This window comes from Rattus norvegicus, chromosome 3 (genome assembly GCF_021556685.1).
Source record: "Rattus norvegicus strain SHRSP/BbbUtx chromosome 3, alternate assembly SHRSP_T2T, whole genome shotgun sequence".
In the NCBI taxonomy this organism is placed as follows: domain Eukaryota; kingdom Metazoa; phylum Chordata; class Mammalia; order Rodentia; family Muridae; genus Rattus; species Rattus norvegicus.
In genome coordinates, this window is record NC_141536.1 from 132,354,348 (window position 1) to 132,370,705 (window position 16,358).

General features: G+C 41.3%; 1 protein-coding gene across 2 annotated transcripts in view; it reads left to right on the forward strand.

Annotated features, from left to right (window-relative positions):
* The window catches only part of Slc24a3 (solute carrier family 24 member 3), a 502,316-nt gene that overhangs the window by 70,335 nt on the left and 415,623 nt on the right, over window positions 1-16,358 (forward strand). Inside the window, exons 1-2 of one of the 2 annotated variants that reach the window (XM_087654830.1) lie at window positions 652-978; window positions 6,230-6,358. In XM_087654830.1, the coding sequence (XP_087510956.1) occupies window positions 6,241-6,358 (118 nt within the window). In that variant the 5' untranslated portion in view covers window positions 652-978; window positions 6,230-6,240. 2 annotated transcript variants of the gene reach the window in all.

The window sequence follows — 16,358 nt, forward strand, 5'->3', positions numbered from 1 at the left end:
CTCTACTGGGTTTGGCGGACTCACTTTGGTGAGTTATGGCTTCGTTACACATTGTGTTCCTTCCCAAGGACCAGGAAGCAATACAGAGGGAAGTTCTTATTTGGAAAATCTTGAAGGATTTTGTATTAGAGATGATATGGATATAGAGACAACGTGGAAAGGGAAGGATACAGTGGGAAGCGGAAAGACAGGAGATGAGAAGGGAGAGAATTGGCCCCAATGAATATGTATAAAAGCCCCATATGGAAACCTGCTACTTCATAAGCTGATTTAAGAAATAAGAATAAAGCATTTAAAAAATTCAACAGAAAAAATCCTCAGGTATAAACCCTTTTCACTTATGGAAGATAAAAATTGCCTGGCCACCCTCTTGGGATACAAGGGATGGGCCAGAAAAGGGGCCATGTGGAGAGTGTTGCTGATCACTGGAGACTGCAGAAGGCGGTCTGCTGGCTGCTGGCTTATGCAAACTCAACCTCCAACCCTGGGGTGAAGACCTGGAGTACATAGAGTGGAGGCAGCTGTGTAAACTGCAAGGTGGTATTTATAGCCTTGGTGAGGCGTGCAGGGCCAGCCTAGAGTCTGTCAGTGGTCATCACCATCAGCTTGAACCTTGTGCCCTGGGCTGGACTGGTTTCTGCTCCTTCCCTTGAATAATGCAGGAGATTCCAAAACTTAAGTTTCTACACCTTCGACGGAGGGGCTATTGCCATGGTATTTGGGACACTTGGGAATGCTGGCTTTCCACTCCAGGACAGCATTCCAGTTCTCAAGAGGATAGAGTTGTATGTACTCTTAGAGAGAGACTGCTTGAAATTGTGAGACCATTCTCACTGGCTCCTAGCACTCTGGGACAAAGTGGGAAAAGGCACTGTGGATTCAGATATGGACTTGGGTTCCAGGTCTGCTGATCGACGCATGGAGCAAAAGTATAACAGCATGTGGTGACATGGCCCAGGAAGGGAACTTGGTGCATAGGTGAGGGACACACAAAATGCATTTTACATTCTTCTATTTTCCATTTTTACTAACATATATTAATTGCACAAAATAATATGTTTTATTGTGACATTTTCCTGTCTCTCTCTCTCTCTCTCTCTCTCTCTCTCTCTCTGTGTGTGTGTGTGTGTGTGTGTGTGTGTGTGTGTGTATACTTTGATCATTGATTTCCTTCACCACTCTCACTGACCCCTTCCTCTCCTACAGCTTCTCCTTCACTGATGGCGCAGTCCTCAATCTGTCCAGGTGTCAGAGGGGTTAATCCCTTGGCAGAGAGCAAACAATCCAACCTCTCTTCTGAGTCTAAGACCAATATGTGAGAAGGGTTAGAAACCTGTGCATCAGGCTAGAGATAGTGTGTTAGGAGTTGGGGCCGTGAGCTGAGGATCTGGGTCATGGGGCTCCCAAGATCCATTATTGCTATCTGAAATCCTTGGGGTCTATATGCTTTGGTCATGGGAAGGAGAACAGGAGAGGGACAGAGAATGAGAAGAAGGGGGAGCAGGGCGTGCTGGAGTGCAAAAGGGTGAACACACAGCTCTGTAATGGAAACTTGGCACCCAGCCTCCACTTTCTTTGCTTCCTCAGTGCATGCAGCTTGGATCTCAGATTGAGAACCAAGTGTTTCCTCCTCTTGACAGCAGCAGCCCACAGCATCTCTAAGGCCCCCTCTTGTTGCTTCTGCTCAGAGACCACAGCCCTAAATGCTTCCTCTACTGGTGACATGTGACATGGGAGCCTGCTGCTTCCCCCACCCCTGTTACCCCCTGCCTCCTCCCTTTCCCCTGACTAATTAGGCCAACATGCAACTTTCAGGGCCTGGCAGTTGAGAAGCCAAGAATGCTGTGAATTGGGGCCAAGTGTTTTTGTTGACATTGCTCTAGTGTAGCTTTGCAGAGCAACCTCTTTACTGTAGCAGAGAAGTCCAAGGAGCCAGGGAGGTGAGTTAAGAGAGAGCAATACAAAGAGCAAGTGTGGGCACCCTTTGCACATCTGCCTCATCTTCCCCTGCCTCCTAACACTCCACTGCCTACCCTTTGCCTTTTCTCTCTAAATGCAAAACTGGAACGGCCCATGTCACAGATAGCCAGGTTCTAGGAAACTACTGAGCAGAGTGCCATGCATAGTGCGAGAGAGACCACAAGTGGTCGAGTCTTTGGTCTATGAGGCTTTCCAGGAATGCTGTCTATCTTCATAATAGTTTCTGGGGACTGTTTCATAGATGTAGTGAGGTGGTCTTCACCTCCCACCTAGTATAAGATGGGGGCCCCTTTTCCAATCTGTCGGATTATCAGCTGTGCATTGTAGCTAGGTTGCAGGCAGTATTTCCACATAGATTTGTTATGAATGGAAAACACGCTTAAAATGGAAAGCCATTTGCATATAATAGATGCTCAATAAGTAGAATGACAAAATCTATGGGAAGTATTCAATATAACTTAGATTGCCTATGATCTTAGACAAGTCACTTCTTTTTGACTTATTTGCTTCAGAGGTAAAGAAGCTCATCTCTTCTACTAGGAGATTTCTGAGGAAACCAAACTGAACTACAACACTATTAAGCTTTGTTCTCATGGAATGTTGTTACTACTGGTATTATTATTAATATTAACATTTTCTCAGGCCCTGAACATCATCGCTGTATCAGTGATCAGTGGTCCAGTCTGTTTTGGTTGAGATAAAAGTTTGTAGGTTTTGGAAGGCTAAGGTGCTGTCTTAATAGTGTCTAATTCCTGAAGATATTGAATCATTATGTTAAAAAAATCCTCTGATTTTCTGCTACAATAGCTGGCTTTGCTTTTTACATCTCTTAATTGGTATCAGCTTTTCTCTTAGAGTCGCAGATCCATGGAAACTTGGCAAAAGAGCTTTGGGAGTCATTGGAAGAAATACTTTTGTTACTTTGTAAGTCTTCAGGGTCTGTTTGAATCTTACAATTGTAGGTCCATGGAGCACCCTCCTCTGACCTGCACTGGGAGGACAGACAGTAAGTAGAATGACTATTCTGCAAGCCACCACATGCTCGTTTCTTTAGATACCATGCAGACTGGTAGCTATTTAGTACTCTGCTTGTATCTGTTGTTCTGTACTCTGTTGCTCACTGGCACTGTACACCTCCCAGAACCTGTATCTCATTTGCCCAAAGTCTTTGCTGTGCACCAGAGCTTAATTTAGAGCTCCAAGTCATAGGTTAGAAAAGCCAGAGAGGAAGGCAAAGAGATGGCTCAGGGTTAAGAGCACTTCTGCAGAGGACCTGCGTCCAATTTTTAGCTCCCACATCAGTGGCTCACAACAGCCTAGAATCCTAGCTCTGGTCTTCATGGACACTTGTACTGAAATGTACGTATGTGTATGCGTGTGCCTACATCACACACACACACACACACACACACACACACACACACACACACACACACACACACATGTTTTAAAAATAAGAAATAAATTAAAAGAAAAGTTGGAGAATTAATGTTTCTGGGAATAACTTTAAAGCTATGAAGAGGAGGACTGAGTAGACCATTATCTTGTTCCCTCACACCTTGGGTTTCTGAGATGCTTTCCCTATAGGTTGTAGTAGTTCTTTTAAAGGGGTCCAGTGCTCCTTAGTTATTTTGGCAATGCCTTGAAGTATACATTCCCTACCCTACTTCTCTGTTCCCTGGCACATTCTTCCTGAAAATCATCTATAAGTCAGTGATTCTCAGTTCTTCATCTTAGGAGTTGCTCCTAGTCTGGGACAAAGAGAGCACTACTCCCTACATTTTTGATAGTCTTTAATATGGTACATTTATGTTTTAGGACTGATTATTGGAGTTTACCGCCACTGACCTTATTCTTTCTTCATGACTTCTTAGAGTTTGGGGGTTTTGTTTGAATTTTTTTTTGTTTGTTGTTTTTTCTGCTTGACATCATTTAGCCATGGGATCAAACATTTAGGCCAAACAAGCTATCCAGGTGACTTGATTGAACTTTGAGACCCTTTCTTCAGTGTTGTTCTGGATTCTGGCCAAACTAATACATGTAGCTGCCATGAAGGGTCTTTACATTTTGCAGCTGTAATGATTGTTTGTTGAGCAGCTTCTCCTCTTCTGACTACAGGTGCTTTCCTGGCTATATACTGAAATTCTAGTTAGAGATCGTGATGATTCTACATTCAGGACTAGGGCTACATTTGGGGAAAACATAAATACACTAGGTGCTGATGTATCTATAGCTATCTGTAGCTTTTCAAAGTGAGATGCAGATGAAACCTGAACTTTCCAGAAAGGTCTAGGACCCTAACTTGTTCATGTATAAGGTGGAAATGGTGATTTCAGCTTGGGCTTACGGAATACTTTCTGTGATCTTAGAGCAGTTTGGTACTGGAGAGATAATGTTCATACTTTCCTATGTAGCATTGTGAGAATAATGAAGTTAAGTTTGTTTGGAAAATTGACAATCACTGTAAAAATAGAGTCTAGGAGACGGTGGCATTTAGCTCTACATTGACCACTTCAGAGCATCACGTTGTGTAATTGGATGCACTCTGTTGTCTGTGTGAAAGCTGCTAGGCACAAAAATTATGGTCTTGTCTTGTATTTAGAACCATTTTTCTTATTTTTTTAGAATTTTTATTATTTAAGACATTTGGTTAATTTAAGTATATTTTGATTTAACTACTTCTACTCCCCCAGGTCCTTCCATATCCTCACTCCCTTTCTTAACAAACAAACAAAAACACAATACAAACTTTTTTTTCTATAGCCAGAGCTATTCTAGACATTTCAGAGCTGATGATCTTCAATAGTTTCTTTCCTTAGTTCCAGGTCACTACAAAGAGATACCATGTCTGACCACCTCCGTCCTCAATGAGCCTCTTAGGCCAAGCTCAAACTTTTATTTCTCTGTCTTGGTCTTGCTGGATTTGTCCATGGTGGTCAAGACTTAATTTTTTTTCTTGGATTTTTTCCTCTCTGCTTTTTATTATACAATGCTCCCTTCTCTTCCCACCCCTGCCATAATCTTTTATTCAATTTGTTTAATCTCTTGCTCTCTGGAGATATTTTAGGTCCTCAAAGGTTTTCTTTTTATATTTTCTTTTCTCAGTGGTCATTACTACACACACACACACACACACACACACACACACACACACACACACACACACTATAAAATGTCTCTCTCTTGTTGTGAAACCTACAGAGAACCCATCTGGACTATATCACATATCCTTCCCTGGTTGGGATCTCTTTTGTACTAGCTCTCTTGCCTGAGGTATCATTACCAAGAAGCTATATAATTTCCCTCCTGATAATCTTATCAGCAGAAACTTCAGACTCGACATTCCCTAACCAGGATGGAGAGCTTCTTCCCTCATGTGCCCTTTCCTCTCTGTTCTTTGTGCTGACACTCTCATCTCCGTGGTCATCCAATCCAGATACCTAGGCATTGCCAACCCTCTCACAAATCTTCTGTAGTCTTCGTTTTCTTTCATCTTGTTTTATGAAATCTTGTGCTGGGTCTTTTATAGTCCATTGCTTTGGGAATGGTGAAACGATGCCTTAGCTTTTGTTAACCTGCAAAAATCAGATTCTAAGCATACGTTCAACTGCAGTTAGTTTATATGAGAGATAACTTAAGCAAATATGGTGGAGACATAGACTTTTGTGGGCTAAAGCAGCTCACACAGATCCAATAGAGTCCATTGTCTGTGTCTCTTCCCAGATCAGTTCTTAATAGCATCATATTTGTAGCTTGTATTGCTCTCTTGTGAAGCTATTGGTGTCATGGAAATTATCCAGTGATTATGAGTCTAGATTGTCTCCCTCTCTATTACAGGTTGTTAAACATGTTTTAGCATGTCATTGGGTGTAGGGGATTGAGAAAGAAAAGAGACAGCCATCAACCAAATATACTTTATCAAGAGATTTATCTAGTAGACAACATTAGTTTATTCACACTGTGGGAAACTCTGGAATCCAGTTTAGAATAAATATCTCACTGTCCTCCATCTCAGGCAATGAAGTATTTATATAGAAATCCCTTCATGTTATTGGATAAATGACTGCTTTTGTTGGGCCCAATAGGATTCAACAGTCAGAAGATGCCCTCAGACAGTTAGATTCAAGACATCTTAAAGGCCCATGCAGTACCAAGAAAAATGATAGCTGATTAAGCCACAATCTCCCAGCATGGGTAAAGCCTGACATTCAGTTGTTAGTGATATGTGGTGATTTTTTTTCCTCTCCAGAACTTGACCTCATGGATCTCATCGGGGAAGATAGAAAATGGATGGTGGGGAGGAAGCTGATGCAGGTGAATGATACACTGACTTCTGAAGATGCAGGACTCCGGAGCAGCAAGAACTGCACAGAGCCAGGTAACAGTGATGGCCGTGTCCTCACAATGGCTTCTGTGTTCTTCAGTTATAGCTGAGGATGAATTGGGTGACATGTCTCTTTTTTAAGTTTGAATCTGGAGAGATTTTTAAAGATGTCTAGGGTACATTATAAGAAACTCACATTTGATTCTAACAGTGTGAAGATCCTGTAAGGACCTGTCTCATCTTCGGTGTGGATAAACAGTTGTCAATGTGTTCCCAATGACCTTATATCTTTTGATATAGAAAGTGTTTCAAGAAGCCATGTGTGCCTATTCCTCTTTGGAAAGATGAGGAGAAGGACATTTCCCTATCATACCAAGTATCTTAATAGTAATTTCTTAAACAGAAATGGAAAGAATGAAGACTAGATACATGTATGTCTATCCTCAAACTACTATATAACCTATGGCCCTCAATTAGCAGGGCTTATGGTTACTATGTGCTATTATCAATTGCTCATAAGGACCATTTTCAAAAGGCAGTTAAGTGTGTGGATGGTACACTTGTTATAAATGAAAATGGCCATGAAGGGTTTGAGTTCCCATGTTGAGTGGATAGTGGTGGACAACCTTAGAAGCACAGACATATCAAGGACTGTCCCGAACAGACAGGAGAGCAAATGTGCAGGTTCTACTCCATGAACTCTGTTGGCGATCTTGTCTGGTAGTCAGTTTTTCAATACATTTCTTCAATTAATAGGCAAATGGTAAGTGGGACATAGGGAGATGGGAATCACAGTAGTGGAATTCCCCTTTAACCTTTGGGGTGGAAAGAGTGGAGTTAAAGGAGACATGGTGGTGAATACCCTTCATTGAGTTTGTCCATATGCAGGATTGGTGGAGATGGAATGATTCTATTTCCTTCCGGTGTATCTTTCTTTGTGGGGAGAAGGTAGGTCGCCTTGCTGAGTGGCATTGCTCACTCTGTTAGCAATTGCTTCGTTATAGAGATAGGTGTGGAAACTTCAGATACATTGAAAGCCATTCCAACAGAAGAAATGATTCAACTTCAAAGGTAGCAATAAAAATGCCTGGGTTGATGAAACAAACAAACAACAAATGAACCATAAGCTCAGCCTCTAGTTGCTAAAGAAGGGTACAGAGAAGAGATGAAAGGTTTTAGGATGAAGGTGGCTAGGTGGTCGTAAAAGAGAGCTCAGGAATACTATAGAGAGAAGACTGTGGTATGGGTGTATGGAAATGTCATTATTAAACCTACTATTAGGTACAATTAATATATATTAACAAAACATTAAAATTATGATTGCAAAGGAATATGAGGCCAAGATTGATACTCTTACTTTACTCACCTGTAGACTAAAAAGGATTAGGACTCAGTTCAGGACCTTGACTCAGAACCAGACTATAGGTAAAAGAGCACGCCAAAGGCAGAGAGTCCTGTTCACATTCTAGCCTGTTGGGAGTTGTATTCTTCAAGAGCCTTTCCTTTCCCAAAGTGTGGGGACCACTCCCTTGCCTAAATACTGTTGTCATTAAATGTCTCTAATGCATCCTGGATGCAATATTCAGTGACAATTCAAATCAATTGAATAGGGCCAGTGAGATGGCTCAGTGATAAAGAATACCAGTTATTCTTCTAGAGGACCAGGATTTTAATTCCTAGCACTCACATGCCTGTAACTCCAGTTCTGGAAATCCAATGTCTTCTTCTGGCCTTTCCATGTACCAGGACTATCTATGGCACAGAGGCATATATGTATAAAAAATACCCATGCACATAGAACTCATTAAAATTAAATCAAATGAACCAAAATAGCATAAAATAAAACATGCAGATGCTCCAGATGTTCAGCTCTATTATCTGTCTGTCAGATATTCACTTGCTGCATGCAATTGGCAGCTGTTGTAACTGGGCAGCACAGGTCCTGCAACATATTTATCAACATGGAAGAGATTATTGAACAGGCTGATTTAAAACTTCCCATGGTCTCTGGACATATTTTCTGTCTTACTAGTTCACTTTCAGACATCTCAAAAATGAAGGATGGATGTGTTTCCATTTCCAACCTTCTAACCTAGATCTTGGAGGCACACATAGGTTTGAATTCTAGCTTGGAACCTATGGGCTTTGGGCAATATAATCAGATTCTTCTAGCCTGTCAGCTCCTTAGAAATTATGGCAATCATTCTGACCTTTCACAAGTTAGAATTGGTACTGACGTCCTAAAGTATGCACAGTTTGGGGTCCTTGCGTGATAGTTGTATAGTAAGAGCTGCCTTGCAAACTTCCCGTTTCTGTTGGGAGTGAGTCACGATGCAAGATCCATAGAGCCGTAAGTCCACAGCCACTCTCCACCAGAGATGGCCAGGCTTGGTCTGTCAACCACTCATAGTCTCCAGTGGTCCAGAGATGAGCAGCTAACTGGTCAGCTGAACTTTGAGGATCAAGTATCATTATCTGTAAGACAAACTTTGAAGATGGTAATAAATACCATCATCTCTGCTGACCACTAATAGTCATGTGATCAAAACGTACCAGACATGCATGACCTACCTGTCTCAGTGCCTTCCTAAGAGATAGATGTATGAGACAAAAATTAGAAGTCCAATCACAAGTAAGGCTGTGATTTAATGTTATTTCTTTAATAGTGCCATCAACTCCCATTCCATATGTCTGAAGACCACAGAAAACACTGAGCTCTCCTGTACTGTGTACCTGGGCGTGTGTGTGCTTGCGTGCATGTGTGTGTGTGTGTGTGTGTGTGTGTGTGTGTGTGTGTGTGTGTTATATGTGTACTACAATAATCTCTTCAATGGAGTTGAATAGTAATGACTGCTAAGAGAAATTTATCAATATATAATAACAAAAGTCATATAAATGTTATATATTGCTCATGTCTAGAATTTTCCATTTAATATTTTTGGACCATGGTTGACTGCAGGAAACCAAGGGAAATGAAACTGTGGGTCAGAAGGAGGCACTGCTGTTTTCCTCTCTACATCTGACTTTTGCTGGAGTGAGCTATGGCAGGTCCATTCTCCCGTCATTGTCCAGTTTCCTTTAAGAGGTTCTGAACACATTGAGTATCATTGTGCTGGCTGAATACAGTGTTATCTGCCCTCAGAAGTCTTAATGCAGGGACTAGAAACAGAACCTGTTGTTTCTGGACCCTTTCTCTTCCTATTTGTGATGCCAACATTGGCCCTGCATTGACAGACACCCATGTTCCCTCTGTGCATGGAGGGGTGATTGTTTGTGTATGCACTTGAACGTACTGGGTGCCAGTTGAGATCTAGCCATGTGAGCCAAGGTATCAAGGTCACAAGCAGGAGTTAATGTAACATTTGTCCCAAAGCACAGTTCATGGGCAACTGTGTTGTCAGAGTTTTCAGTTCCAAGACTGTGTCCTTGGAGACCTTATTTTAGATGGTGTTAGAGGAAGCTTCTAGATTGAGGATCTGGAGGTAGAATTAGGGCACTTACTTTCCCCATGGTGTTACGGAGCTGCTTTGTGTCTGAGAGGTTTATTTCGTCAGCTATGAAATAGAACTCCAGCTTTTATCCCTTCCATTACACAAACCCACAAATTGGGAGAAATTTGAAGAATAGAGGTTCAACAAAACTTCTACTCCAAGTCATTCCCCTGCTTCTCCTAATAACTTCCTTGCATTTGCATAATTCCAAGTCATCTCAACCTTCTTCTCCCTTTCCCTCTTCCCCTACCCCTTCTTCACCTCTCCCCTCCTCCTCTTCTCCCTCTGCTTATCTTTCCTTCTCTCCAAAGGTCAGTAGCCCAGAACACCCCATTCGCAGGCCAGAAGAATCAGCGTACATGACCTCTTATGAAATAGTAATGTTATATGTGAATGGTCTTTCAATGTTGGGGTGTCTTACTCTTTACATGATACTTGCCATTTTATGAATATATTATTTCAGGCATTTTTGGTTTCCACAAAATGGCATATTTAGTCACCCCTGGTTTTAGTGGAAACCTATCATTTTTCCCCTCTAGAACTGAGTAAAAAGACTGACCTCCAAGCTCCAATTTTTTTTCACACAATTGTTCCAGCTCTCTGAATTTTTGAGTCTGTTTTCTTAGCCTGACACTGCCGATTTCATCTGAAGTCTGGAAACATATTGTGTTTTTGGCAAATAACACTTGAAATTGTTTACTCAGATGATCTATTAAGAGAAATTTCACTTTGAATAAATTTGATCCACAGAAAATTAAGTTAGCTAAATGTAATCTTGAGGGTGGTGGACAACGGCAGCAGAAATGCATTCTTTATAATAATTCTGCATATACTTGGCAGGATTTTATTTATACACTTTGCAGTGTGCCTCCAGAAACTTCTATTCTCCCCCTGTTCTCAGTTCTTTGATATCTTATGGAAATGGGTCTCTTCTTAGGGCACCTCTCTCAAACTTTGGAAGGAGAAAGACAAAGGAAAAAGGGCTTTTTGGTGTAAAACCCTTCAGACAGAAGATCAGCTCATGGTTCACTCTGTACCTTGGCTTAGTTGGGTCTAAGGTCTGTGGAGGAAAGAAAAACACCTGGACCTGTGTTGCAAGATCAAGCTGAGGTTGGAAGAGACTGTTTTAAGGGAATGTGTCAAGAGATCAGTTTGCTTTGGACTGATCAGAAGCTATATAACCTAAGAAGTAAGTGGAAATTGGAATAGCAATGGGGGCTAAAGGAAACAAAATGAATTCAGGGAGTAAATATAGTGAGAGGCAACAAGAACTTGGACATAAATGGGCAAAATCCACACAAGGTTCTGTCTGTGAACAGCATGCCAAGATCCTTCTGTTTAGGGATTTAAACAATAACATTGGAGTTGACTAGTTTAATCCAGGACTGGATATGACCAATGTATGAAGCATGAAAAGCCTCAATTGTAATCTTTTATATGAAAGATCAATATTCCAATGGGAGTAAACAAATGACCGAAAGATGACTGAACTTAGAAGCCAAGTGGGGCTCTCTCACTGTAGACACCCAGGGTTCATAGACACAGACGACCGGAGCTTCACATTATCTAGGTTGGACAAATAGGAACTTATGCTGACTCAAATGCAAGCTTATATTTTCCTTGCTTATAAAAGAAAGATTGAACAGATAAAATTAGAAAAAAATCATGAAAAACATTAGGAATAACCAGTTGTAACTACCTCAGTGCTATCATTGTTGGTGCTGAACCCAGAAAAAAAGTGAAATTTAAAGTATGAAAATCCATACATTATTGCTCAAGGTCAAACAACTTTCACTAATTTCTCTTTGCAGATGTGTTTGTCCCCTGCCTCCCCCACTCCCCGTGTGGGGTGTGTGTGTGTGTGTGTGTGTGTGTGTGTGTGTGTGTGTGTTTGCGTGCGTGTGTTGCCCTATCACTCTCCACTATACTCCCTTGAGATAGGGTCTCTCACTGAACTGGAGGCCATTTTTACTAGTGGAGCTTGCCAGATAATTCCCCAGGCTCCTCCTGTTCTCTACCCCCAGTGTTGGGTTTCCATTTCCAATGCCTGGCTCTTACATGGGCGCTGGGGATTCAAACCCATGTTCTAATGCTTATGCAACAAGCTCTTGTCCCCACTGAGCCATCTCTTTAGCATTGTGGCTGCAGTCTTCTTAACGATTCAAAAATAACTGCTGTTCACATTCCTACATGGAGAAAATTAGAAACTAATGTGATATGCTTTCTAATTTGTGTCAAACTTTTCTGCTGAATTAGTTGGATTGGGTAATAGCCGCTATAAGAGGTTTGGGGATTTATACCAGAGACATTTCTCTCTCAAGCAGAATTTGCTCCCTCACCTTCTGGTCCTATTGTCTAGAGGATTTTATATCCCCAAGTGTGGCTTCAAAAGTCACTCATTTCTTCACATTAAGGATTCAAACCATGGAGTTTGGGCATAGCAAGATTGGTCATCTCTACTCAAATTCTACAGGCCAGAATTCAGTCACAAGACAAGGGAGACTACAGCATGACTACTAGCAGAATGTAGAAAAAACAAAGCAAGTCTGGTGAATAGCTATCTGAATCCTACTATATTAATATCTTCCAAAGTTAAGAAAAACTTTTTATGCTTTTTATTAAAATGATGTGCTGGCTAGCTTTATGTTAACATGATGCATACTGTAGTGGAGGGAGCCTTGGTTGAGAAAATGTCTCTACAGGATTGGGCTGTAGGCAAGCCAGTATGAAAGGTTTTTAAATGATTGATAGGCCATCATATGGAATTGTTAGCCAAATAAACCTCCCTAATTTATTTTTGGTCATAGGGTATTATCATAGCAATAGTACCCCTGACTAGAACCAAAGTTAATGTATGCCACTATAGGAAAACCATAATTTAAATTATGCTTTCAAGCCTAGCTTCAGCTCTTGGTTTCATCATGACAGTCTTCACTTGATCAAGGTGACACTTCATTCTCCCTTCACCCTGGGAAAATTATCACTGAGGTAGAAATTCACCCAGTTGCAAATCATGTGTTTACATCAGAAGAAAATGATAGCTGTTTTTATGTAGGTGAGAGATCATTAAATGTACAAGAAGAATCTGAATTCTGGTAGAAATCCTAAATCCCAGTCTATCTTTTTTACCTCTTTGATGTTACATGAGGCTTCCAAATTCTCTGAGCTTCATCGCTTCGTGTAAGGGGCCGATTAAAGGGCCACCTTCACAGATTATACAATCATTAATAGTGTGAGCTTTGTAGACTTGTTAGGTCCTCTATGGTCATTGTCTGCACATAATAAGTTGCCTCTCCCTTTATCTTCTTTACCAGAAATGAAAAAGAAGACAGACTGACAGGAACCATTTACAGTCACTATTCTGTCCTGCAGGCTCATTAGAACATGGCCACAGTATTGGGATCACTTGAAGGATGACTAGAATTTTCAGGTCAGCAAGGCATATCACTCTCACAGATTGAACAGCCAGAAGGCAACAGATAGAGGGATTATTCAGGAGACTTCTGACTTGAGAAGGCCAAAGAGGCGAGTCTGAGGACAAACAGGATGAAAGGGAGTGGAGGACTTTCTACTCTGTAGTCATCCCAAATTTAAAAGACTTGGCTTTGCTAGGAAAGGGCCAGCTTTTAACTTTGATGTCCTTTAAGATCTTCAAGACATTTAATTGAGGTCTTTCTTTCTTTTCTTTAATAAACTATTCTTTAACCTAATCTGGTAAGTAGTGTCTGGAGTTCTTCTGAAAGACAGGCAAAGGATGATAAACCACTCTTTGATGTAAGGCTTTTGGGGGCCTATTTGTAAAGCATGTTTGGCTAGTCAGAGTATTACATGTTCATTAGCTTACTGGAACAGTTTGGCCCTCGGAACAAATTCGTCCAGCTCAGACTTCCAGTTTAGGGATTACTAGCCTATAATGCCCATTTGATAAGTAAATAATAAATAATTCCAAGTCCAGACTCACAACTGTGAGGAGAATTTGAGGGATTACTACTCCTAGTGTCTTCCAAATCCCTTTCCTTAAAGTCAGTCTCAACAAACAAGAGCCCTTGGATAATATGGGCCTGTTACTTAACATTCTATGATAAAGTTTTGTAAGAAACCCATTACATTTATAGGAAACACATCCATTTATGTGTAATCAATGCCTACTCTTGTCTATTAAGGCTTAATTGAGTAGTTGTGGATTACAAGGTATGCAAAGCCAAAATTAATTCTTCTCTGGCTCTTTACAAAAGTGTTTATTACTTTCTCTGTGCTAGACCCTGACACTGAAGCCTCATGTGGCCTGAAGAGGAGCTTAAACCAAAAATGAATCCCGTAACTTCCTCTCTATTCCTGACCCTGGTCATTCCTGTGTCACATTAAATATATCTAATATAATCCTCAGTGTTAGAAAAGATTGAGAACTATATTTTTTCCTTTCCTGTCTCCTCTATTGAACTCAATGTAAAACTTCCTGTCCTTCAGTATTTCTCTGCTCTTGAATAGGGAATATGTTTCAAATTTCGGGAACACTTTTCCACTCCCTAGAAATCCTTGAGAACCATTGTTCTGGACTGTTTTCTCAATTCCCAGCATCTGCTTTCCTGTACTCATTACTTTCTGAATTTGTTTCTCCCTTCGGCCTAAGAGTGAAGCTTCAATGGAGGGTTGGATTCAGGCATATGAGCTCATATCACACATGGACAGTTTCACTAAAGCTTACCTCTTTGGCATCTCCAGAGCACTAGGCAACATTCTTAACTTGTGAAGAGACCATAAGAACAGGAACAGAATAGCTGGCATCACCTATTTTCTAAACCACTTCCTGGCTGTGTTGTACCCTTGGCTGGACCCATGTTGCCTACAAGAGTGATGGTCATGTCTCCTGGCCATCAAGGAAATGCTGGTTGCAAGTTCATGTCTCTAACGTTCTGGGTCTTACTTCACTCTCCTCGGTCATTTCTGTAGCAGGGTTCAGAGTAACTTTGTTAGTCTTTTGAATCTCACCCTCAGAAATTCTCTTTTTGCACATGTCAACTCATAAACCCAGAGTAGATTTTAATTGTATATGTATGAGGGAGCCTCTGTGGCATCCACTACTAGAAGGGGCTAGAACAAGGGTCAAAGGGTTACAGTATCTTTAGTGATAGGCTGAACCCCTAACTTTGTTGGTGTGTATAAGCAGCTTTTAAGTCATACCTGCAAATCTACAGTGCCAAAAAAGCACCAATCTGCCTTCATCCAAATGTTCTTTCTCAGATACTTTAGGATCATAATCAGTAGAAGCCTCAGAAATGGTCAATTCTTGGCCAGATTTGAGACCTGTTAGTTCAGAAATTCTTGAAAGAAGACTCAGACATCAGGATTTTCACAAGTTTTCCAGGGCTCACTCGATGTACTCGATTATAAAGTCCCTTGATCTAGCTCTTAGCTCCACTTGAGAAGATGGGAAGTCTATGTCCCTCCCAACACTCAGAAACTGGGAGGGCTTAGGTATGGGACCCAGGGCAGGGCATTAGGGTGCAAGCAGCTCTCCCTGACACACATTTAACTTGGAACGTGATGTTCTAATCCTGGGAGGTGAGACTGGGCTTCTTCCCTCAAAGCCTCACTGCAGTTTCTCTAGGCTCCAAACTCTGGTTTAGGCTGCCTGCCCGAGGGACACAAAGAGGGCAGAGGTGAGTTTCCCACCATGAAAGTTCAGACACAGAGACTCCCCTCAGTGGGATTCCTGTGACTATTAGGCTAATGGCTCCTGTGTGAGCTACTTAGGACCAGGCTTTACCTGAGTTTCAAATAATGCTCATATGGCAGTCCAGAGTTCATTTAAATATGACTCTGTCTAGTTTGTTGTATGGGTGCCTGTGAGCTTCCTGATACAATCCCATTCATTTCTATGATAAGAAAATTAAAAGTCCTGAATTAAATATCAGCCGCCCTCTTTTTAGAAACACAGAAGAAAAGAATTATTTGTTGCCAGTATGTCTTATCCATCTTTATCAAGACCCTGAGCTCATCCTCAGGACACTACACGTTATTGAGATTAGGGGTAAAGAATTGAGACAGGAAACATGACAGACTATATAGACCATTGACCGTGGCAGACCATGCTCGAAGAGGTAGAGGTCTGGGAATCCAAGAGGAAGTTGGACTTGTTAGTGGTTTTATTATTCATTTGTCTTGTGGTCATAAGGAAATTTGAAGTTAAGGGGTGGTCACATCTTAATAACTCCTTAGTAGAATTAGGGAAGCAGGTCTGAGTCCTGAAACCTGGGCAGGATCCTGACATTGATAGTCATACAAACACAGCTAGGGACTCAGCTAACATCTCAGGGACTCAGATTCTTTTGCACAGTAGAGAAAATTTGCAACAGTAAGTTTATAAAGAGCACCAAGTACTTTGCACCCAACACAGGCTCAGCCTTGAATGGGTGCCTGTTTCCTGAGTACACACTGTGAAGATTCTAAGAGATCGCACACATGGGGTCAGTGAGTGACACGTAGGAGACTGTGAATACTATTTGTCCTCCTGATTCTTTAACTTGGAGACTTGAGCAGAGTAAAGTGAATTTGACAAGTAT